Consider the following 24,947-nt stretch of genomic DNA (forward strand, 5'->3'; position numbering starts at 1 on the left):
TTCAACTGTCGCATCTGGTGGTTTGTATATTGGAATAATAATTAGATTTATATTTTCTACCTTGATTCCAAGTACCTCTACCACCTCATTGGTCGAGTTCAGGAGCTCTGTGCATGCCAGTTCCTCTTTAATATACAGACCTACTCCTCCACTTGACCTAATTACTCTGTCACATCTATATAGATTATAATTTGGGATCCATATTCCACTATCCATGTAGTCTTTCATGTGGGTTTCTTTAAATGTACCAAATATTGAGTTTGATTCTATTAGAAGGCTATTTAAGAACATAACTTTATTTCTTGATTTTGACTTTAGGCTTTGTATGTTTGCAAATATGAATGATTTCCCATATTGCGTGTCACTTCTGGTGAGCTTTGGTAGATCTTCCCCCTCTCCACCCTGGTCCAGGGTATGCTGTTTTGGTAGTGGTTCGTCTAGTGTTGGCAGTACAGTATTATGGGTGTTATATGTAGCAGTACCAGTGTGCTTGTTGATGACTTGTATTCTAGTCTTGTGGACATCTCCCTCCCACTCTGTAATCCTGCAGTCGTTCTATCCGCCTGTTCCTTTCTCTTATATGTTCTACTGTGTTTGCCTTTCTCTACAAAATTTCCAGTACTATCATATTGATCTCCTGTCTATAATGCTGTGTACCTCTCATGTGGAATTCTGGGCTCTGAAGATTGTAATTTGTTTCACTAACTGAAAATTTACATAGTTTAGGGTGAAAGTATCTGCACTTTGTTCCAAAATGACATGTACCCCCCCCCCCCCCCGCCAACATGTTCCTGCATTTTTGAGGATGCAGAAAAGTGCATTTTATGCCATTTTTCCCATAATTGCAGATGCCTTGTGCATTGAATTTGCAAATATTCTCAATTTTTATTTTCTCCAGGTTATCTCCATAGGCCCATGCCACTCAAAGTAAATAAAATGCCCAGTTCACTAGTGGATTGGTCCATGCGCATTGGGGTAGTTCTTTGGTATCCAGTTTCATATGAATCTTTTTCATTTTTAATGGTTCTGTTGTGATGTCTTTTGGCTGTTTGTTCATTGAACCAAGTAACTATTTTGTATTGTTTTCATGTCATTTCTGGGTGCTTTCTTGGTGAGGGTGATCATAGCAATCCCCCTGCCAGGTTCTTTCTCTGGTCTCCAGTAGGCTAATGAACTCCTTTAACTGGTGAGGCTAAGTACAGTGGAGCCTCGGTATTCAAACAGCTCCCAAATCAAACTTTTCAGCATTTGGGTACTGTGTTCATGTTTTGTATTCATCCGTTTGCTCGGCATTCACATGTAAATACTTATCCCCGACGCGTTAGTTTCGCCATAGCTGTCATTCAGTGCACAACTCACTACACTTTTTACTTGGATATTTTGAACATTTTTAATATATTTTATTTTTTATTATATATTTTATTATTATATTTTAATAATAAAGTAAATAAGTCACCATGTCATCTAAGTAAGTTAGTAATAAGAGCCAAGCAAAAAGAAAATGGTTAGACCCACGACAGAGATGAAGAAAGACCTCATAGCTACATATGTAAGTAGTGACCAGGTCAGCTCTTGTTACCAAGTTTGGTATGCCTAAATCTATATCTACAATACTTAAGAGGCCATCAAAGCAGCTGATGTTGTAATAGTAGTGAAAGCAGTTACGAAACAGAGATCGCAGACAATTTTAGAGGTTGAGAAACTGTTATTGATTTGGATAAATGAATGACAGTTGGCTGGTGATTGTATCAGAGGTCATCATTTGTGAGAGCTAAACGACTGCAAGGTGATCTCTTACAAAAAACCCAGTGTTGAATTTAATGAAACACCATTTTCTGTGTGAGACCCGGAGGCTTCCCGGAGCTATCCAGGCTGATATGCTAATATTAGAGTTTTGTCATTAGTCAGTGTGAATGGAGTTCTTAAGCCTACCAGGGACCACGAGCCAGAACCTGGCCCCTCAGAGAGGCACGAGAAGCAATGGCCCATAGAAACCCCCATGCGACTGGAAGCATTCTATATCTGCCATCGACCGGGTCAGGCACCCAGAAAGGTAAGCGTCCCAAAACAAACCCCTATTCTGGTTAAAAAATTGCTACCAAGAGCCGAACTAGTGGACAGAACTTCCTAAGCAAAAACAAGCAAACGAGCATGACGTCACTATGTCGCCGCGCTGACGTTTGTGCAGGTTCCCCCTCCCCGGGAGGGGGAAGGGGAAGCCCCAGACCCCCACGGTGGCAATCCACACCGCAGTTCTGAGGCTGGATATCAAAACATGCAAAAAAACACCGACCGAGAGGGAGGGAGGGTTGTTGGGGAGCCTCCGGATCTCACCCAGAAAATGGCGTTTCATTAGTCAATGCTGGTTTTCTTGGGGGAACCCCGTCGGCTCCCGGAGCTACTTACCCAAAGACAAAAACAAGAGCGACTTACCCGGGAGGCGGTTGTTGCTCACACCTCAATGCGAAGGCCCAGGAACATTCACAAGGTAACCCACAGCCAGGACCCTGTTCGACCGCCAAAAACACTGCATCCGAATATCTGCCCAGGACATGTTGCCAAAGACGGCAGCAACAGCAGCAAACTTACGAACGTCACGGGCACGGATATAGACCTGAGAGACACGAACCCTGGAACATGGAAGAAGGGAAACCAGATCAACCCCAAAGCACGTCCCCAGACATAGAACCCGTGACACGCAAATAACAGCAGAAAGCCGGAACCGGACACAACACATGATGCACACCCGACCTGACCAACCAAGCGCCAACAACCCAAGGACCCCTCCGGAAAGCAGCAGTCTCATTCTTCGCCAGAAAAGGAGAAGGCTGCAGGCGAACAAACCTTTCAAGAGGACCAAAAGAGCAGAATCTCCTGTGCCGGAGGAGAGAATGTAGCTCCCCGACCCAACCCCCAGAGGCCAATGCCAACAGGAAAAAAAGAGCCTAGCAAAACAATCCTGAACCGAAGGGGCCACAACAAACCGAGGAAAAGAAAGAAAAGAAAGCACCCGTACTTTCGTACATTTCGGACCTGGATTACATTGCTCCTCGTGTCTCTCTTGAGGGGGCCAGGTTCTGGCTCTGGTTCCCAGTAGGCTTAGAACTCTTTCAATTGACTGTTGCCACGGTCTAATATATACACATCAGCCCGGTGTAGCTCCGGAGAGCCGAAGGGGCTCTCCACAGAAAAACTAGTATTGAATGTAATGAGACGCCATTTTCTGGGTGAGACTCGGAGGTTCCCCAGAGCTATCCAGGCTGATATCGTAATGTCAGACTTTGGCATCAGCCATGTGTGGAGTTCTGTGGGCCTACCAGGGACCACGAGCCAGAACCTGACCCCCCTCAGAGAGGTATGGGGGAGCAGTGGCCTATAGAAACCCCCGTGTAGCTGGTACATTCTATGTCTGCCATCAACCAGGTCAGGCACCCAGAAAGGTAAGCGTCCGTCCCGAAACAAACCCCAATTATTGGGAAAAATTGCTACCAAAAGCCGAACAAGTGGATAGAACTCCCCAAAAAGAAACGAGCAAACGAGCATGATGTCACACATCACTGCGCAGCTCCCTCCCATCCCTGGAGGGGGAAGGGGAAGCCCCAGACCCCCACGCCGGCTATCCACCCTTCAGTTCTAAGGCTGATGCTAGAGGCAAAGGACGTGTGCTCTGGCTCCAGTGATTTTCAGCACTGGACTTTGAGTGTGGTGACTGTCCTCCAGGGGTTGTGCGAGCCAGGAGTTATTCTACAGTACTCGGGCTGCATGCGCCTAGGGTTATCGTCCCTAGGTGCCCTGTAAGTACTGCCCTTGGGGCTTGGGGCCACCTTCCACAAGTTCCTTGGGTCCTGCCTCTGCTAGGCCGATTTACTGCTCGTTTTTTTAGCCGCCCTATGGGTGCTTGGGGGTTTTGTCTTCCTTGTTTACCTTAGGGTAAAATGCAGTTTACACTGGTAAAGGGTGCAGGGTGCTGCGCAGCTTGTTTTCACTGGCTCTGTTCCTTTTGGGTACGTTGTCCTCTTGCGAGGTTTTCTTTTTCTTTTTATCTTGTGGGGGGAGGGGGGTCTGTCTTGCTTGTTGCCCCTTTGTACCTGACCTGAGTACGGTTCTCTTCTGGTGGTACCCCCTGCTAGGTCCCCCAGGAGTGTACACGTCCCTGAGGTTTAGCTTTAGAATTGCTCTGTAGTTTTGGCCGCAGGTTAGCAGTACCCTGCCTGGGATTCCCTGACCGTGAGTTCCGTCTCAGGGGCCCAGGGGGCGCGCGGGTCCGATGGATGTGACCCAAGTCCCCCCCCTCACTTTGTGCGAGTTCAAGGGTTGCTCGGTCCCCTTGTCTCAGGGTGACTCTCACTGTTTTTGCCTCTGTCACGCTGCCTGTTGGCTCGGTGATACTTTTGACCCCGGAGTCCTGCGAGTTTTGCTGCTTGCTGGTAATTCAACTTACCCAAACTAATGATGATCTTTTGCGGGTGCAGGCAGTGCAGGCGTTGCATATGTGCTTTAGGTTGTTGTGACACACTAGGTTTGTTGCTCACCTGGATGCCCCGAGGCTGCCCTGTTTTGCTTATAGGGACCCAGACTTGGGGGAGTGAAGGTTGCTTCGACCATGGTTCAGTCCGCACCCCCTTGTCCTTCCCCTGCTGTGGTACGTTCTAGTCCTTTCCCCTGCTTCCGGCCCCGAAACGTCTGAGAGTTTCAGAGTCGGAGCAGGGTTCAGATGGTCTTGAGACTCAGGCAGTCTTGGGGAATGCCCCTTCTGGTGTGGCGACGGAGGCATTCAGTCCGATCTCCTACCCGAAGCCTCCAGGTCTGACCAGTGGGCTTCCTTCCGTCTGGCTTACACTGTTGCGCCAGCCTTTTCTTTTGAGGCCGGTGCTTTGAGGGATGACTTGGCTCCGGGTACTTCGGTGGAGGATCCTGGGGGCGGGGTGGGGCAGACTTGGGAGCCTTGGGCCCCATTGGACCCCACCTGGGGTTTTCTGCCCCCTGAGTGGGGCTTACTGTTACAAGAAGTAGGATTCTCTTTTCCTCCCTCTGCGTACAAATTGGATTTGGTATCTGCCCCTCCCCGGGTTTGGTTCCATGCCCCCCCCCTCGGGGGGGTCAGTTTGTGTCTTTCCAGAGGTTTTCGGCTTTCCACACCCAACCTTCTGCAGTGCGGGCAGCCCTAGCAGCTTACCTCCTGCACGACCTGGATTATGCCTCGATTATGGATCCGTCTTCTTTCAGGTTTAGGACGTCGTTCCCTTTCTGGATCTGTTACGAAGTTCCGGAGTCGTCCTGGCTGGCGGACTATCCTGTGTTTGCTTTGAAGGCTTGGCATTCCTTGTGTCGTTCCCACACGCTTGGGTGACGTGAGGCTTCGACGGTGGTTCTAGTTTTCCTGGGGGTGACCTTAAGTACCTCAATGAGTGCTTGTTTGCCCCTGGTCTTCCCCGGGATGTTGGCAGAAGGGACATCCCCGCAGCTCAACGGGCAGGTTCCCTTCCTTTCGGTGGCGCAGGTTGCCGAGGACTTGCCCGCCTGTGGCCTCTTGGCTTTGGCCTTGCGTTTCTTTTCCCTCCTGGAGTTGTCTTCGGACTGGCTAGAGGAGGATGTGGGGATGCTTTGGGCCGTTCCTGGATCCGGTGCCTTGGGCTCAGCGGCTCGCTCATCAGCTGCCTTGTTGCAGTTCTTTGCGCTGATCCTCCGGCATGCTGTTTTGCTGTTTTATGCTTCCCAGCTCACATGTTGGCAGGCGGTGCTTGTCTCCTCTCTGGAATCGGCCTGGGCCCTGACCTTTAGGATGTCTTCTCCTTGTCCTCTGCTTTTTGCGGATTCTGCCGTGGCACAGTATTTGCAGGCTGCTTCAGCTAGTTGTCGTCCTATGTCCGACTTGTTGGTTCTCCCAGGGTCCCGGAGGGGAAGCCCTTCCGAGAGGGTCATGCCAGGCCTCGGAGTTCCACTCGTTGTACTAGGCCACTGTTGCCAGATTCGGGTCCGGCTCCGCCTTCAGACTCACCTTCGTCTGGTCGTTGTCTCCCGCTTTCGTTGTCTCCCATTCAGTTTGAACCTGGCACCTCGCATGTTCTCACGCCTTACCCGGGTCATGGTGGCCTGTCTGCGTCTTCTAGGTGTTCGGTTGTTGGCCTACCTCGACGACTGGCTGGTTTGGGCTCCCAGACGGTCCTCTTGTCTGCTAGCCAGGAAATTGGGTCTTTCCCAGCTCGCCGGGTTCGGGTTCTTGGTCAACTGAAGGAAGTCCCATCTGGTTCCCTCCCAGGTTCTTACCAGGCTGGGTCTTGTGTGGGACTCTCGAACCGCTTCCTTGTCTCTTCCTCCGGAGTCTCACCTGCGGCTGCGGTCCCACATGCGCTTGTTTCTGGGAGGCTCCAGGGTCACCGGCTGGTTATTCGAGGGTCTGTGTGGGAGCCTGAACTTTGCGATGATGGTCTACCCACCGGATTGGGTTTGGCTTTGTAGGCTGTTCTGGTTCCTTCGGGGATGTCCCTTCGGCCTCTCTCACGATCGCTGGGTTTGGCCCCCAAGGGCATTGCTTCGGCTGCTGCGTCGCCAGCTCCCCCTTCGAGGTTTTCAGGGTTCAGTGCCTTGGCGCTTGCCCGAGCCCTCGCTAGCTGTGTTCACAGACGCGTCATCTCTCGGTTGGGGCTTTGTGACCAGTTCTCACCAGGTCGACCAGGGACGGTGGCATCCATCCTTCCGTCGGGACCACAGTAGAGTGCGGGAGTTTACGGCAGTGTGGTTTTATCTACGGAGGATTCGGGTCGCCCACGGATCGACTATCCGGCTCCATTCGGACTGCTCCCTGGTGGTTCGTTGCCTGAACCGAGGGGGTTTGATTTAGTACTTGGCTCTTTGGCGCTGGTCTCTTCGGGTGACTCGTCTGCTGAGTTCTCGAGGTTTGGCTCTCCTGGCAGATCATGAGGCGGGCAGTGTCCAACATCTTGGCGGATGGCCTGGCTCGTTTTGTTCCTCTGTCCACGGAACAGACAGTTGATGCCGACTCTTTCCGTTGGTTCTGTCAGACGTTCAGGCACCCCGAGGTGGACCACTTCTTCGCGTCGGCGTAGTCGTGTTGCCTTCCTCTGTATGTTGCGCCTTTTCTCGACTGTGAGGCCATCGGGGTCGATGCCTTTCGGCAGGACTGATCGAGGTGGGGGTTCCTGTACCTCTTTCCCCCGGTTCAGCTGTTGATCCAGGTCCTGATTCACTTGGAGACGTACCAGGGGGAGAGTAGTCCTCTTGGCCACGTGGTGGCCGGCCAAGCCGTGGTTTCAGGCGCTGCTTGCTCGGTGTCCGAACCCGGAGGTTTTCCCATGGCTCCTCCTCTTCCAGCAGATCGGACTGGAGCGTCACGTGGCTGGTTCTATCTTCTCCTCGAGTCTTTGCATATGGTATTTTTGACTTGAGTTTATCATCATCTCTATGGTGATAAGGTGGCTTCCTTGTTGGTGTCCCTGGTTGATACCTGCAGGCTTTGTCTCGGCAGCAGTATGATGTTTCTTGGCGGTCCTTCCGGTTCTTTTTTGACTCTTCGTCGTTGTGCTTCACTTTTGGTTCAGGTGGTGGTGTCCTTTCTCTCTCTTGGTTGTTCCAGGACCGTCATCTTATGCCGAATACTGTCGCCTCATATTGCGCAGCGCTGGCGGAGCCGCTGCAGCTTGCTTTCGGTATTGATATAAGTTCTGCACCGTTTCGCAAGCTATTTTTGTGCGTTGTTTCACCTCCGGCCTGCTCATGTGCCACCTGAGCCGTCCTAGTCATTGGACAGGGTGCTCTCTTTTCTCTCTTCTCCTCGGTTTGTTGTGGCCACTTCTGTTCAGGATTGTTTCTCGAAGGCTCTTTTCCTGTTGGCATTGGCCTCTGGGAGTCGGGTTGGTGAGCTTCAAGCTCTCCTCCGAAGTAAGGGTTTCTGCTCTTTCGGTCGCGGCGATCGGTTTGTCTGCAGCCGTCTCCTCCTATTCTGGCAAAGAATGAGACTGCTGCTTTCCAGAGGGGTCCTTGGGTTGTTGATGCTTGGTTAGTCAGGCCGGGGTTGCATCATGTTTTGAGTCCAGTTGCAGCCCTCCACTGTTATTTGCACGACATGGCTTCTGTGTGCGGGGACAAGCTTTGAATTGATCCAGTTTCCCTTCTTTCCTGTTCACGGGTGCGGGTCTTCAGGGTTGTCCACAGGGATTTTTGGCGGTCGAACAGGGTCTTGACTGCGCGCAACGTCATTAACGTTCCTGGGAATAGTCGGGCCTGTGTCGCTTTGGGTTGGCGGTTGCAGCTAGTTGTCTCTCCTTCGAGTTGAGGAGTGAGCAGCGACCATCTCCCAGGTAAGTCCCTCTAGTTTTCCTCTGTGGGTAGTTAGCTCTGGGGAGCCAAAAAGACTTCCCTCAGAAAACCAGCATTGAATGTAATGAAACGCCATTTTCTGGGCGAGACCCGGAGACTTCCCGGTATCCCTCCCTTCCCCCAGTCGGCGGTTTTTTGCGTGTTTTGATGTCCAGCCTCTGAACTGAAGGGTGGATAGCCGGCACGGGGGTCTGGGGCTTCCCCTTTCCCCTCCAGGGGAGGAGGGGAGCTGCGCAGACAGCTGCGCAGGTGCGGCGACATATGATGTCATGCTCGTTTGCTCGTTTCTTTTTGGGGAGTTCTATCACTTCTTCGGCTTTTGGTAGCAATTTTTCACCAGAATAGGGGTTTGTTCTGGGAAGCTTATCTTTCTGGGTGACTGACCCGTCGATGGCAGACATAGAATGCTTCCAACCACATGGGGGGTTTCTATAGGCCATTGCTCCCCATGAATCTCTGAGGGGGCAGGTTCTGGTTCATGGTCCCCGGTAGGCCCACAGAACTCCATACACACATGACTGATGCTAATGTCATTTTCTGGGTTTCACCCAGAAAATGCTGTTTCATTACATTCAATGCTGGTTTTTTGCCTGAGTCAGCCTGTCAACTATGACCGCTTCGTTGGTAAGACAGACTATTGCAATTAACAAAAATATGAGAGTTAGCCAATTCTTTTCAGTCCACCAAAGATTCCAATCCACTGCCATCCATTTATACATATTAAATCCAAGCTGAATATGTAATATACTCACACTTTAAATGTTTGTTCCATATGCGTGACTCCTCCTTGTATATTTTCTCGGCATCCTCAAGATCAGGAGCAAGTTCCCGACCCAACATTCTTAATCTCGGCGTTCTAAAAGGGGTTTGTAAAATTTTTCTGGCAGGAGTTCGTCCTGGTGTGTTAAATACTTTTGACTTTTTGAACGAGTAGGAACCTGGAGTTACATTTCTAAGTTCGTATCTGTCAAAGGAAATATGTACACAAGCAGAATTTATCAAGTGTTATAATACATGTAATACAGTATGTACTTAAAATCATACTGTATAATGCATTCATTATCAAAATAATACAATTGTAATACAATATATATATATATATATATATATATATATATATATATATATATATATATATATATATATATATATATATATATATATATATATATATATATATATATATATATATATATATATATATATATATATATATATATATATATATATATATATATATATATATATATATATATATATATATATATATATATATATATATATATATATATATATATATATATATATATATATATATATATATATATATATATATATATATATATATATATATATATATATATATATATATATATATATATATATATATATATATATATATATATATATATATATATATATACACATACATACATACATACATACATACATACATACATACATACATACATACATACATACATACATACATACATACATACATACATACATACACACACACACACACACACACACACACACAGACTAAGAATTGTTAACATTCACATAAATGGGAAATGTGCAAACATTAAATGACCAGAATCAAAGTATATTTGTATAGCACAAGCTTTTGTCACAGAACCACACACACACTATGGACTTTGGAGCATAACCTAGAGCACCTAGAAACAATGTAAACAAATTAAAAGTAATTGAACCTTGTGTGGTTTCAAATTTGGAACAGAGAATGTACTTACGAGTATAGCAAATCACAGCAAATTATCTTCCAGACATCAATACAAACTGGGAACTTTGCAGACATACAGGAAAATGCAAATAGAGGCGGGACCAAAGAGACAAAGCTCAACCCCCGCAAGCACAATTAGGCGAGTACAAATACAGTACACGTCGAGTCAAAATTGACAAAAAAAGTGTTGAGTGTAATGAAAAGTCATTTTCTGGGGGAGTCCCAGAGGCTGCCCCGAGCTATCCAGGCTGAATGGATATGTATAACTTTCTGGCATCAGTCAATGTGTTTGGAGTTCATGCCTACCAGGGCCCACATGAGCCAGAACCTGGCCCCCCCCCTCAGAGAGGTAAGAGGAGCAATGGCCTATAGAAACTCCCATGTGGACCACCGGGACTGAAAGAGCAGAAACCCCTGCATCAGAGGAGAGCATGAAGCTCTCTGACCTGATCCCCAGAGGCCAATGCTAACAGGAAAAGTGCCATGGAAAACAATCTTGAACAGAAGGGGTCACAACAAACCAAGGAGGAGAGAAACAAGAGCACCCAGTCCAAAGACCAAGACGGCTCAGGAGGCGCATGAGCAGGCCAAAGGGAAAACAACGCACAAGACAGCTTGCAGAACGGGGCAGAAGTAACATCAACACCAAAAGCAAGCTGAAACGGCTCCGCCAGCGCCGCACGACACAAGGCGACAGTATTCGGAACAAGATGATGGACCTGGAACAACCAAGAAAGAAAAGACAAAACAACCCTATCAGAAACCGAAGAACACTTACGCAGTGATAGGGAAAAACAGGAAGGACCGCCAGGAAACTTCATACTGTCGCCAAGACGAAGCACGCAGGTGGGAGACCAACAATGAAGCCACCTGCGCACCATGCAAGTGATGATAGACCCAAGTCAAACCACCATACCTTGAGGTTACCTTGAGGTGATTTTGGGGCTCAGCGACCACGCAGCCCGGTCGTTGACAAGGCTGTTGGACGCAGCTGCTCGCAGCCTGATGTATGAGTCACAGCCTGGTTGATCAGGTATCCTTTGAAGGTGTTTGTCAAGTTCTCTCTTGAACACTGTGAGGGGCCGGCCAGTTATGCCGCTTATGTGTAGTGGAAGCGCGTTGAACAGTATCGGGCCTCTGATGTTGATAGAGTCCTCTCTCAGAATACCTGTTGCACCTCTGCTTTTCAATGGGGGTATTCTGCACATCCTGCCATGCCTTCTGGTCTCATGTGCTGTTATTTCTGAGTATAGGTTTGGGACCAGCCCCTCTACTCTTTTCCATGTGTAAATTCTTGTGTATCTCTCCCACCTGCGTTCAAGAGAATACAGATTTAGGCTCTTTTAGTCGGTCCCAATAGTTTAGACGTTTAACCGAGTGGATTCTAGCAGTAAAGGCTCCCTGCACACTCTCCAGGTCAGCAATTTCTCCAGCTTTGAAAGGGGCTGTCATTGTGCAGCAGTATTCCACCCTAGAGAGCACTACCGTCTTGAAAAGTATCATCATCAATATAGCATCTCTAGTGTGAAAGGTTCTTGTTATCCAACGTGTCATTTTTCTTGCAGTTGTGACTGGTTGCAGTTGCTGCAGTTGTTGTTGCAGTGTTGCAATCGAGACCATACTGGAAGACTGAAGGAGAAGACATAAACCAGCCTCATACTGGGCTGGACCAATCTGCTGAAAGAGGCAGAGCCGCGGGAAGAACCTCGGGTTTGGACATTTAGCAAGCAGTGCCTGAAACCAAGGCTGGGCCAGCCACCAAGGAGCCAGAAGGACAACCCTCCCCTGGAAGTCTCCAAGCGAGCCAGGACCTAGAGCAACAGCTGAATCGGGGGGGGAGGATGGGGGGGAAGGTACAGGTAACCCCACCTCGCCCAGGCCAGCCGGAAGGCATCGACCGTCGGGGAAGGGTGCCACGTATACCGGGAGACACCTCGACCACGCTGACGCAAAGAGATCCACTTCCGGAGACCTGAACGTCTGGCAGAGCCAACTGAACAAACTGGTGTCGACTGTCCATTCTATGGACAGGGGAATAAACTGGGACAGGCCATCCGCCAAGACATTGTACACCACCCAAACGGAAACCACCAGGAGAGCCAAACCCCAAGAACTCAGCAGACAAGTCACCCGAAGCGACCAGCCCCAAAGAGCCAAGGATCGCATGGAACCCCCTCAGTTCAGACAATGAACCACCGGGGAACAGTCCGAATGGAGCCTGATCATCAATCTGCGAGCGACCCGAACCCTCCGGAGCGACATCCACACCGCTGTGAACTCTCACACTGTGCTGTGAGCCAGACGGAAGGAGACTCCACCGACCCTGGCTAGCCTGGTGAGCAGCCCCAGCCAAAAGACTACGCGTCCGTGAATACATCTAGCGAGGGCTCGGGTAGGCACCAAGGCACTGAATCCCGAAAAAAGAGGAAGCGTCGCCTGAAGAGGAAGCCGACGACGCAGCAACTGACACAAAGCCCCCCAGAAGCCAAACCTAGCAGTCGCAAGTGAGGCAGAGGGACGTCCCCGAAGGAACCAGAACAGCCGACGAAGTCACACCCAACCCGGGGAGTAGACCATCATGGCAAAGTTCAGGCTCCCGCACAAACTCTCGAGCAACTGCCATGTGACCCTGGAAACCCCTCAGAAACAGATGCAGGCGAGAACGCAGGCAAAGCAGAGCTGCCGAAGGAAGAGACAAGGAAGCGGTACGAGCATCCCACCGAAGATCCAACCAAGACCGAACCTGAGAGGGAGCCAGAAGTTCACCAAGAACCCGAACTCGGCAAGCTGGGAAAGAACCATATCCCTGGCGAGCAGACACACAGTCTGGCTAGGAGCCCAAATCAGCCAGTCGCCGAGGTAGGCCAACACCTGAACACCTAACAGATGCAGCCGGACAACCACTCGCATGTTCACTCGAGTAAGGCGAGTGAACATGCGAGACGCCAGATTCAAGCCGAACGAAAGGCAAAGAAAGCAGTAAACTTGATGCCCCACACAAAACCAAGCAAGTCCCTGAACTTTGGATGAACCCGGATGTGCCAATATGAGTCTTTGAGGTCCAGGGACACCATCCAAGCGCCCAGCTCCAAAAGAAGACGGACCTGGGACAGTAGTCATCAGGAAGGAGGGGCAATAAACCCACGGGGTCATACAGGACAAGTCCAGAATGAACCAGAGATCCACATAGTACTGTTTCGGGACCGGAAACAGGTGGGAAACCCACCTGAGGGACGAGGTCGTTTCGGCCATGCCCAAGCGAACCCACTCTGAGATGACTTGACAGAGAGCAAGAGAAGAGGCTTGCTTCACGAGCCCTGAGCCTCTGGCAGAGCCAACAGAGGAAGGAGGAGGAGCCACCCAACACCACCACAGGCCGCACAAAACGACCCGAAAAGCCCATAAATCGTGGGACTAGGCGCGAGCGAACAGAGCGAGCCTCCCCCCATCACCCTGTCAATGAAACGAACCGCGAAAGGGCTGATGCACCTTACGAGAACCTAAGCGGTGCACAGGGCAATCACCGCACCGACCAAAAACAGATGGAACCTGAAGGCTGCACTTGCCCCGAATCTGGCACCACTGGCCTACCACGACGGAAGGAACCCCGAGCCCTGGCACAACCATTTCTGGAAGGCACTCACTAGCCCCTTGGAGCACCAACAAGTCCGACATAGGCCGACAACAAACCTCGTGCCGCCTGCAGATATTGCACCACCGCAGACATTGCAAACAGCAATGGGGAAGGGGCAACTTTGTGGGAAAGGTTAAAACTACTTGTGGGTCTTCAATACTGCACATTGTGGAGAAGGTTAAAACTAATTGCAAAAGTGAATTCCCCAACAAAGACAAAGCTCCTGAAGGAGTCAAACTATCCCAATGTTGTGAGCAATAGTCGGGCATCGCCTCGCAACATAAGAAGAAACTGGCTCTACTCGAAGACCCACTTTAAGGATCAGAACACCATCATCAATGGGAAGACACCTCCCCCAAGCCAGCTGAGGCACCACTAACACCAAAAGACCCATCACCAGTGCAAGGACACCAGCCACCAGCAGACCAGCCAACCACCACTCCACAAGCCTCCTGCTGCAGCATAGAATTTCAACATGAAGTTCTATTTCAAGATCAATACCTAATGCCAACCCATGGTGGACAGGCCACTGAACTTTCAAGTCTTCTTGCTCCCCATCCACATCCTCTTCCAGAATTTTAACTCCGCATCCTTCTTCCACATTCCCTCTTTCTCCCAGCCTTTTCAAAACTTTTGGACACTGAATGCTAACACACATTGTGGGGGAAGGTTAATAAAGAGTACTTCTGGGTCTTCAATACTGCACATTGTGGGGAAGGTTAAAAATTGCTTGTGGGTCTTCAATACTACACAGTGTGTGGAATATTAAAACTGCTTGTGGGTCTTCAATACAACAGTGTGAGGAAGGTTAAAAACTGCTTGTGATCTCCAATACTACACACTACAGGGAAGAAGTAAATTTATATTCATAGAGGGTGCTTGCATGACCTGGCTGAAGGTCTGCACCAGAAAAAATGACCAAATTCAAATAGTGTAGAACAAAAAATCTCGCCAATAGTAGTCTTAAATGACATACTTATCAGATGATCTCGGAGTGTGTGGTGAAGGGCCTTTTCTTGTTGGAGTTTCTTCCTATTAAGGAAAAGAAAATCAAATTAGAGTCATTCAATAATTACATGGACCCTTTAATTAAATAGACATCACATGGCCACCTGATTATATATTTACATGCAGCTGTGGAAGGCAATGGAGTCAAACTAACATTTGTCAAACTTGCAAGAAATGTTAAAAAACCAGCGTTGAACGTAATGAAACGCCATTTTCTGGGTGAGACCCGGAGGCTTCCCGGAGCTTACTAGGCTGATATGCTAATGTCAGACTTTAGCATCAGTCATGTGTATGGAGTTCTGTGGGAATACCGGGGAGCACGAGCCAGAGTCTGGCCCCCCTCAGAAAGGCATGGGGAGCAATGGCCTATAGAAACCCTGTGTGGTTGGAAGCATTCTATGTCTGCCATCGACCGGGTCAAGCACCCAGAAAGGTAAGCATCCCAAAAAACCCTATTCTGGTGAAAATATTGCTACCAAAAGCCAAACAAGTGGATAGAACTCCCTAAAAGAAACGAGCATGACGTCACACGTCGCCACACCGCTGTCTGCACAGTTCCCCAGACCCTTCACGACCGGCTATCCACCCTTTAGTTCTGAGGCTGGGTGTCGAAACATGCGAAAAACCACAGACCGGAAGGAGGGAGGTGTGTAAAACCTTGGTTTGTGCCTCGGAGAGGCTGCAGGATCCAGTAAGTTTAGTAGAACTTCGGTTTCAACTCCTTTTCCATGTCATAGCTCAGTCGATTAAGGCAGCGTCTGGGATGCTCTCAGACGCAGGTTCGAATCCTCGTCACAGCCCTTGTGGATTTGTTCATTTGATGCATCACGCAATTGTGATTTCTGTGTGTAATGAAGTAAGGGCGAAGAAGGAGAACGGCCTATAGACATAGCTCGAGTGCATGGGGGGAGTTGTGTAAAATCCTGGTTTGTGCCTCGGAGAGGCTGCAGGATCCAGTAAGTTCAGTAGAACTTTGGTTTCAACTCCTTTTCCATGTCATAGCTCAGTCGATTAAGGCAGAGTCTGGGATGCTCTCGGATGCAGGTTCGAATCCTCGTCACGGCCCTTGTGGATTTGTTCATTAAGGAGATAGATCACTTGCATCAAACTATCAGCCAATCAGCCTAACGTCTACTGTGGGAAAGTTACTTGAATCGATAATTGCAAATACCATTCATTTTCATCTTGAAAAACATAAATTAATAAACGAGTCACAACATGGTTTTACAAATGGCCGTTCATGTGTAACAAATTTGCTATCTTTTTATTCCAGCATAGTTAAGGCAGTTGATAGTGGTAAGGTTTGCGATGTTGTGTACTTTGACTTTAGCAAAGCTTTTGATACAGTGCCACATGAAAGAATGATTAAAAAAATAGAGGCTCATGGTATTGGGGGTGCTATATTGATTAACACTTTCTCTCGGTAATGACTCAGCATTGCGTCGTTTTTTTAGTAGATGCATTTCCGGTAACGACGCAGCATTGCGGCGGCGGCTTTGGGAGGGGCGCGCCGGGGTTTTGGACATTATATGCATATACTGCTGTAGAGAATTTCATTGCGAATACATTGATACCAAAATGAAAGACCTAGGGCCAGAATTGAGGTAACAAAGTTGAAAACAGTATACCCATTTTATTAGCGCTCCCTGGGATTATGCTCCATCACTTTCTCTGTTTGCTGTGGGTGGTACGCCTGGCTTTTGGACTTTATATTTGCATATACTCCTGTAGGGACTTCTATTGCGAACACAATGTTACCAAAATGAAAAACCTAGGACGAGAATTGAGATGTCCAAAGTGAAGAGAGTGTACACATTTTATTGCTCTTGCGCGGTTCTGGGTAATACGCTCTTACTTTCTCACTTTCTTGCTGGGCTTTTGGGCTTTACAGTATATGCATTTAGTCTTATAGAGAATTCTATTGCGAACACATTGATACCAAACTGAAAAACCTAGGACGAGAAATGAGATGACAAAGTGGAAAAGAAAATACACTTTTCAGTATTACCGCGCTTTCTAATGTAATGAGAGGTGCCTTGGGGTGGAGTAGTGCTCTCTTTCTGGGCCACTTTCATCTTGTCAGCGGGTGGAGCGCGCTGAATTATTTTACTTTATATGCATACACTCTTGTTGGGAATTTTATTGCAAACACAATGATACCAAAATGAAAGCCCTAGGACGGAAATTAAGGTGACAAAAGTGAAAAGAGTGTACACATTTTATCACTCTTATGCGCTCCCGGGTAACACACACACACTTTCTCTGTTTGTTGTGGATTATACGCCAGGCTTTTGGACCTTATATGCCTTTAGTCCTGTAAAGAATTCTATTGCGAACACAATGATACCAAATTGAAAAACCTTGGACGAGAATTGAGGTGACAAAGAAGAAAAGATTATACACTTTTCAGAACTAAAGCGTGCTCCCGTGAAACGCTGAGGCCCACCTGGGGTAGTGTGGGTCTCGTGCGCGTGGTGCAATAAAGTGTTAAGATGTATTAGGGCATGATTATACCAAAGGAAACAGAGAGTTAGTATAAATGGGTTTAAGTCAGAGTGGGAAAATGTTGTAAGTGGAGTGCCTCAAGGCTCTGTGTTGGGACCTCTGTTGTTTATAATATATATGAATTATTTAGATTCAGGTTTGAGTAGCAACATCTGCAAATTTGCCGATGATACAAAAATCGGTAGGGAAATCAACACGGAAGAAGACTCACTATCACTTCAAGTTGATCTAGATAGGGTTTTGAAATGGTCAAAAGATTGGCAGATGCAGTTTAATGCTGATAAATGTGAAGTTCTGAAACTAAGTAATGATGATAAAGTTACAACATACGAGCTAGATGGTGTTGAGATTGCGAAGTCTGATTGCGAAAGGGATCTGGGAGTTATGATTAGTAAGAATTTAAAACCAAAGGATCAATGCATGAATGTTCGAAATAAGGCAAATAGGACACGGATTTATTAATCGAAGTGTTAATAACAAGACACCTGGTGTTGTTCTTCAGTTATATCTTGCTCTGGTTAGGCCCCATTTAGGTTATGCAGTTCAGTTTTGGTCGCCGTACTATAGAATGGATATAAATTCACTTGAACGTGTCCAGCGTAGGACGACTAAGTTAATTCCCCAAATTAGAAACCTTTTATATGAAGAAAGATTAACAAAGCTTAAATTGCATTCACTGGAAAGGCGAAGAGTTAAGGATGACATGATAGAGGTTTACAAGTGGATGAATGGACATAACAAAGGGGATATTAATAGGGTATTAAAAGTATCAACACAAGACAACACGAAGCAATGGGTATAAATTGGATAAGTTTAGATTTAGGAAAGACTTGGATAAATACTGGTTCGGTAACAGGGTTGTTGATTTGTGGAACCAATTATCGCGTAACGTTGTGGAGGTGGGGTCCCTTGATTGTTTCAAGTGGGGGTTGGATATGTATATGAGTGGGATTGGGGGTTATAAATGGGAGCTGCCTCGTGTGGGCCGGTGGGCCTTCTGCGGTTACCTTTGTTCTTATATTCTTAAACGCATCGTCAGCTTGGTCGACGTCATACCTATGTACTTAGATTGAAGGTTACATCCTTCGTGGGGGCAAGTGTACATGTATACAACGCTTGACTGCTGTAGAGGGTTTTCCATCAGCTTTGGGCTGTTTTTAATAAGGAGGTCGGCAGTCTTCTTTGTTTTATAGAATATGATCAGGTCTATGTTTTGGTCAGGAATAGTGCTTTTTACTCCTTTACGAATTATTTCCTTCATTATTCTTTCTTCTTTTTTATGTTCAATATGCATAGTTGATTTGTAATATAATTTTATTGGAGGTGTTGTGGTCTCTGTACTAGGTTCAGGCTTGTACCATTGGTCCAGGTGTCTTCTTATAGCGGTGTTTATTTCCGTGTTGCTATATCCGTTGTTCAGAGTACCCGAGTTATTCTTTCGAACTCTCTACTTGCATTGCTCCATTCGGAGCAGTGTGTAAGTGCTCGACGAATATAAGCATTGAGAACACTGGTTTTGTATCTTTGGGGGCACTCACTCTTAACGTTCAAGCATAATCCTATGTTGGTAGGTTTTGTATATACGCTGGTGCTTAAAGAGGTTCCTGTTTTTGTTTTTAATACATCCAAGAACGACAGACTGTTATTTTCACTATTTTCATGTGTAAACCGAAGTACTGACTCTCTCTCTAGATGGCTTTTTAGATCAATTAGTTCATCTGAGTCTTTTACTATGACGAATATGCCATCTACATAATGGCAGTATACAGTTGGTTTTTGTCTGCTACTGAAGACTCTGTCTTCGATGGTTCCCATATAAAAATTAGCAAATAACACTCCTAAGGGGGAGCCCATTGCTACTCCATTTATTTGAAGATACATGTCTCCTTGCGGACTGATGAAAGGGGCTTCTTTTGTACATGCCTTGAGAAGACTCTTCAAGTGTGGCTCAGGTATGTCTAATTTGGGGGTGCTCTCGTTTCTGTATACTCTGTCTAGTATCATCTCTATGGTTGTGTCGACTGGGACGTTGGTGAATAGGGACTTGACATCCAGGGAAGCAATGATTCCATCGGGCTGTGTAGTTTTGATTAATTCGAAGAAATCTGCTGATGATTGTAGACTATAGTTGCTTGGAGTGTATGGAGTTAGGAGTTCGTTAAGTCTTTTTGCCAGGTTATAGACTGGAGTTGGTATTTGGCTGATTATTGGGCATAGTGGGTTACCTGGTTTGTGTGTCTTAACATTGCCATAGGCATATCCTAAGCCACAGTCTCCTTGGAGTTTAGTGAAATAAACATTACCTTTCTTTGCGTTAATTGCAGTAATAGTTTTGTTCACTTAGCGTTTCTGGTCTTCCACAGGGTTCCTTGTGATTCGTTGAAATTTGGTCTATCACTAAGGATGACATGCATATACATACAAGACATGCTACTAAGTGGCTCCCAAAACTGAAGGGCAAGAGCTACGAGGAGAGGTTAGAGGCATTAAATATGCCAAAACTAGAAGACGGAAGAAAAAGAGGTGATATGATCACTACGTACAAAATAGAAACAGGAATTGAGAAAATCGATAGGAAAGATTTCCTGAGACCTGGAACTTCAAGAACAAGAGGTCATAGATTTAAACTAACTAAACAAAGATGCCGAAGAAATATAAGAAAATTCCCTTTCGCAATCAGAGTGGTAAACAGTTGGAACAAGTTAAGTGAGAATGTGGTGGAGGCCAAAACTATCAGTAACTTCAAAGCGGCATATGACAAAGAATGCTGGGTAGACGGGACACCACAAGCGTAGCTCTCATCCTGTAACTACACTTAGGTAATTACACCACAAGGCACAGAACTGGGAAAACAGGAGCCAGAGGTGCACAACCTTGCCAGTTCACATCAGCCACAAAACTATAGGGTGGATAGCCAGCACGGGGATCTGGGGCTTCCCTTCTCCCTCCCAGGGAGGGGGGGAGCTGCGCAGACAGCAGCGCGGCGACATCATGCTCGTTTGCTCGTTTTCATTTGGAAACGTTTCATTTCATTTTTCATTTGTCCACTAGTTCGGCTTTCAGTAGCAATATTTTAGCCAGAATAGGGGGTTTGTTTTGGGGCACTTACCTTTCTCGGTGCCTGACCCAGTCGATGGTAGACATAGAACGATTCCAACCACACAGGGGTTTCTGTGTCTCTCTGAGGGGGGGGGGGTCAGGTTCTGGCTCGTGGTCCTGGGGTAGGTCTAGAACTCCATGCACTTTGACTGATGCCAGGCAACAGTCAATGCATTCATATCAGCCCGGTTAGCTCAGGGGAGACGAAGGGACTCCCCCCAGAAACCATAAATAAATGATTAATGAATATTGATTTAGACAGCAATATAATAATATAGGTTCAAAATAGAGAGCATAAAGCAAATGGAACAAGTTAGATAGGAACGTTCAGACAGGGTACCCTACAGGCTTGTCGTAGCAACACACAGTAGAAGCTTCCAGCAGAAACAAGGTCAGATATATCCAGTGACAAAACTTACCTGTGACTTTGTGGGATGAATTTGAACAGGTACACTCTGAGAATTTCTACTGCTAGAAGTTTGTGCTTGCTTTTTAGTTCTGGAACTTGAACGAGATCTTCTGGATGATGACTGTCTCCTTGATGTTGGTAATTGTGGCATTTTTTTAGGAGATGGCTTCTTACCTGTGATTTTTGTTTGTCGTTTCTCTTCACCACCTGACTTTCGCTTGGGTGCCATTGTTGTGGGTCAATTCTTTAAAGAAAATAGGAAAGGTAAGTAATTGAAAAGTAGTCTAAAATCATAGAACCTATATTGTATTTCTAGACCACTGATTATTGCAAATTCAAACTTTTAAAAACTATACTATACAATAAGTACTGCTTTACACTACTGTACAAGTAAGTTTACTACTTGTTTAACATGTCAGAATCAGATAACTTTAGTTGTAACAAACAAATTTGCTCAACTCAACAGGTGTACTGCAGTCTGAGTCAAACATTTTTAGCATAAATTGCATAATATTTAGCTTACAGTTTGAAAGGTGATATATATATTGGAAAACTAAGCATAGTTTATTATTAGTGGTGAGACAGATATTAAAACAATTTATACCACCATATTAGGATAATGAGAAGACAATTTGAGGGTGAGCTAATATAAACAGACAATGAATAGCCTCCAGGCTTAATTTTCCGGATACATGGGAATGATGAGGCACGTACAGCCCTGTGCAGTATCTTCCCCTAACCCAATAATAACAAGGCTTTAGGTAGTTATGTACAACAGACAAAATGTACAGATTTTCTAGAACAATATATAGTTTGGTAAGTATTATTTATCTAAATTTACCTGAGGGCCACTAACACTAGTGGCTTTGACGAGGACTGGAAGCCAGCAGCTTGTCAAAGGTCCCCCCATTTGTCCTGATGATTTTTTCCATCTGGATTTTAAAGCTCTCCAATTTTTGGCATTTATGGCTTTGGCAGGTAGACGGTTCAGTGGGTTTATAACCCTGTGGGTGAAAAAGCATCTCCTGTTCTCAGTCCAACATTGTGGCTTGTTGAACTTGAAACTTTTGCTCCTTGTTTGTTACATTTTTTTTTTTTTTTTTTTTTTTTTTAAGAAATTGCCTGGATCAACATCCTCCAAATTGTTTAGTATTTTAAAAGTTTTGATGAGATCTGTCCCTGTCATGCCTGGTTTGCAGTGTTGTTAGCCCTGTGGCCGTCAACAGTTCCTGGTATGAGAGCTGACTTAGGCTTGTACGGAGGTCTCCCCAAAATCGAACTACTGTACTGATCCTTCCCAGGATGCAACCTCACAACAATTGCCTAAATCCCAGGTATCTTTACTACTTGGTGAACAGAGCCATTAGGTAAAAGGAAGTGCCCAACCATTTCTGTTCCGACCAGGAATTGAACCCGGGATAACCAACTGTGAGTCAGGAATGAAGAATCCTTTACTACGAGACCTAAAGATTATGAATATTTTGGATACAGCCCCATAAAAAACATAGGAATAGTTTAACAGTATACAAAATTAACACTTTGTAGTCATATTTATTTGAAACCAAAACTGTACAAATTGCATGTAAGCAAAACAAACAAAGCCGATCAGGGCAGAAAGAATTAAAATTATATCACCATCAGATCAAATACAGACATTGCTATGGAGTTTGTAGTGACTAGGTTGCTGGCAGTTATAGTAGTGCCATCAGAACTACAATATAACAAACACTGTCTTCAGACAACACACAACTCTGTTTAAGTCCCTTAACATGCTAAACACACTCCACACATTCTCATGTGCTATTTATATGAACAAAACCTTGTTCCTAAGTGCTAATTTTGATCTGAAACTTAGATACTTGATAGGTGTAATAGAACCCATGAGCACCACACCAGAAATAAATCTCTCTTTGATATCCTCAGAGTAAAACTAAATCTGTACATTCACACTATGCAAATAAAAAACCCAGTCTATGTAACTCACTTCCTAATAAATTAAAAAATTGTCCAACATTTGCCTTATTCAAAAAAAAATAAAAAAGTATCTAATTTCATCCTCACAGTTTCCTACCTTGTGCTTCAAACTAACACTGTATCTTGTACTACCCATTTCCTCAATATTAGTACCTAAGACATATCTTTACCAGTGTAATCATCTCAGTCAATTTATATTGTAGTTATATGTTGATACAAAATTTTGCTACAATGTACTTTTTCATCTTACCTGATATGTTAGATTAAGGACCTGCCTGAAACACTATGCATGTTAGTGGCTTTGCAAGAATGTAAAAATACTTATGTAATCTCACAAACCCATTGTACCTTCTTGTAAATAATTATTATTATTATTGTTGTTGTTGTTGTTAAGAATTTGATATCTGTGACATCAATGGGAAGAGCAAAAATATATATTTATTTTATAACCTTTCTCAAAAAATTTGATGAACTGGAATAAAAGATAAAAGTGCTATACAGTAGTATTTAAATACAGTAATGCAATGTCTCATCAGCCTACAGTCAAAGAAGTCAACGACACAATGGCCCGCATCCCATGCATTCACAATTTTTAGAATGGTTAATATACGGTAGATTTTTATTTCACTAAAACAGAGGCTACTATTTGCCATTTCAGATGTATAACAAGCAAGATTTGTTACAGCATATGTAATGCCCCCGTGGCACAGTGGTACACTCGCATCGCTCTTTGCGTGTGATTTGGCCTAGGTTCGTATCCTGGCCGGGGATGATTGACTAGGAGCCAATCCTTAACTGTATGCCTGTTCCCCCAGAAATGATTGGGTACCTGGTTTTTAAATGATTGGTGAGCCATATTCCAGGGAAACTAATGGGAAAGGCTTACCATGAACTATGGGAAGAGAAATTGCCTGTTCCTGTACCCACCTGTGTAAAAAAAAAAAAAAAAAATAATAATCACAACAACTTTAACAAGGACCAACAACACTTGGGCACCAAGTGGCTGATGCCCAACCACTTGGGTTGGACGGTAGTGACGGTCCCGCTTCATGCAGGTTGACTATCTCCCCCACCGTCCAAGTGGTTGGGCACCATTCCTTTCCCCCCCCCCCCGTCCCATTCCAAATCCTTATCCTGATACCTTTCAAGTGCCACAGTCATAAAGGCTTGGTGCTTTCTCCTGATAGTTCCTTCCCTACAAACTCTGTGGCAATCTAGCGATGGCGAGTGTTCCTCTTCACACCTCGGATGACCAGAACTAAGTGCAGTGGGCACCACAGTCGGCTCTGATCAACTGATCTTTCCCACATCAAAACAGTTTTGGACATGTTTCCTTACATCTGATGGCTCTGCTCACCTAGCAGCAAATAGGAGGGGGCGGGGGGGGTGTGGTTACATCAAACACAGGCACTTTAACCATGCTCATTTTCTGTCACTCTGAATAAATTAAGTTAGGTTGTGTTAGGATTGGATGGGCTAGGACAAGGTAGTTTGGGCTAGGTTTGGTAGGTTTTAAAAGGCATTGGAAAACTGTCTTGTGTATTGAAATACCTGTAAATAGTAACAGGAGTTAGTCAACTGTTGTTTAGTGCATCTTAGGAAAGGTCAGTCATTAGCTTTGAGAGACCTCGATAAACCTAACAAGTTTCCTGTCCCAGTCTCAAACCATAACCCACCTGCTGCAACCACTGACATCACACCTTCAACTTGTATATGAAACTTCGTTTATGATAATGACAACACCCAAATACTATATTTGGATACAATAAACTGTGGTTGTCGCAACACTATTCATAACTAGTGAGTTATGACCCGGTAGGATGACACCAAAAGGCCTTCTTTTCCTGATGATAAAGCTAGCTTAATACGTCAGATTCTGGCGCATATAGAGCATTATGGAGAGCAGCAGGCACGAGAGGTGCCCAACACCCGCCATGAGCCTCAACAATAGAGCATTGAGCATTAACAAGAGAGACTTACCATCCACTTACTATCCTCGGGTTTCAAACTCGGCAATGTTGTTTTGCTGCTGAGCAATCCTGGCCGCTGATTGGCTGAGGAGCCCTGGCTGCTGATTGGCCGCCTCTGCGTTCATATATAATCACAATAATTATAATAATCTTTATTCACAAGAATGTGTGCACAAATAACATAAGATTAATGTACAATTGTAGGGACGGGAGATACACATACTAATAAAACCACTATTACGCAAAGCGTTTCCCGCAAAACAT

At 45.7% G+C, this 24,947-nt stretch overlaps 1 protein-coding gene across 11 annotated transcripts in view; it reads right to left on the bottom strand.

Moving 5' to 3' along the window:
- Positions 1–24,827, bottom strand: part of LOC123762881 (uncharacterized) — a 116,921-nt gene extending 92,094 nt beyond the window's left edge. Inside the window, exons 1-5 of one of the 11 annotated variants that reach the window (XM_069302013.1) lie at positions 24,390–24,640; positions 21,581–21,743; positions 20,750–20,983; positions 14,695–14,750; positions 9,090–9,301 (exon numbers count right to left, since the gene is read on the bottom strand). In XM_069302013.1, coding sequence (XP_069158114.1) covers positions 9,090–9,301; positions 14,695–14,750; positions 20,750–20,968 — 487 coding nt within the window. In that variant the 5' untranslated portion in view covers positions 20,969–20,983; positions 21,581–21,743; positions 24,390–24,640. Of the gene's footprint in view, positions 1–9,089; positions 9,302–14,694; positions 14,751–20,749; positions 20,984–21,580; positions 21,744–23,854; positions 24,236–24,389; positions 24,641–24,693 lie in introns of those variants that run through there. The other 10 variants (XM_069302019.1, XM_069302012.1, XM_069302018.1 and 7 more) reach the window with 10 other exon arrangements.
- Between the last annotated feature and the right edge of the window lie 120 nt (positions 24,828–24,947).

This window comes from Procambarus clarkii, chromosome 47, assembly GCF_040958095.1.
Source record: "Procambarus clarkii isolate CNS0578487 chromosome 47, FALCON_Pclarkii_2.0, whole genome shotgun sequence".
NCBI classification, from domain to species: Eukaryota; Metazoa; Arthropoda; class Malacostraca; order Decapoda; family Cambaridae; genus Procambarus; species Procambarus clarkii.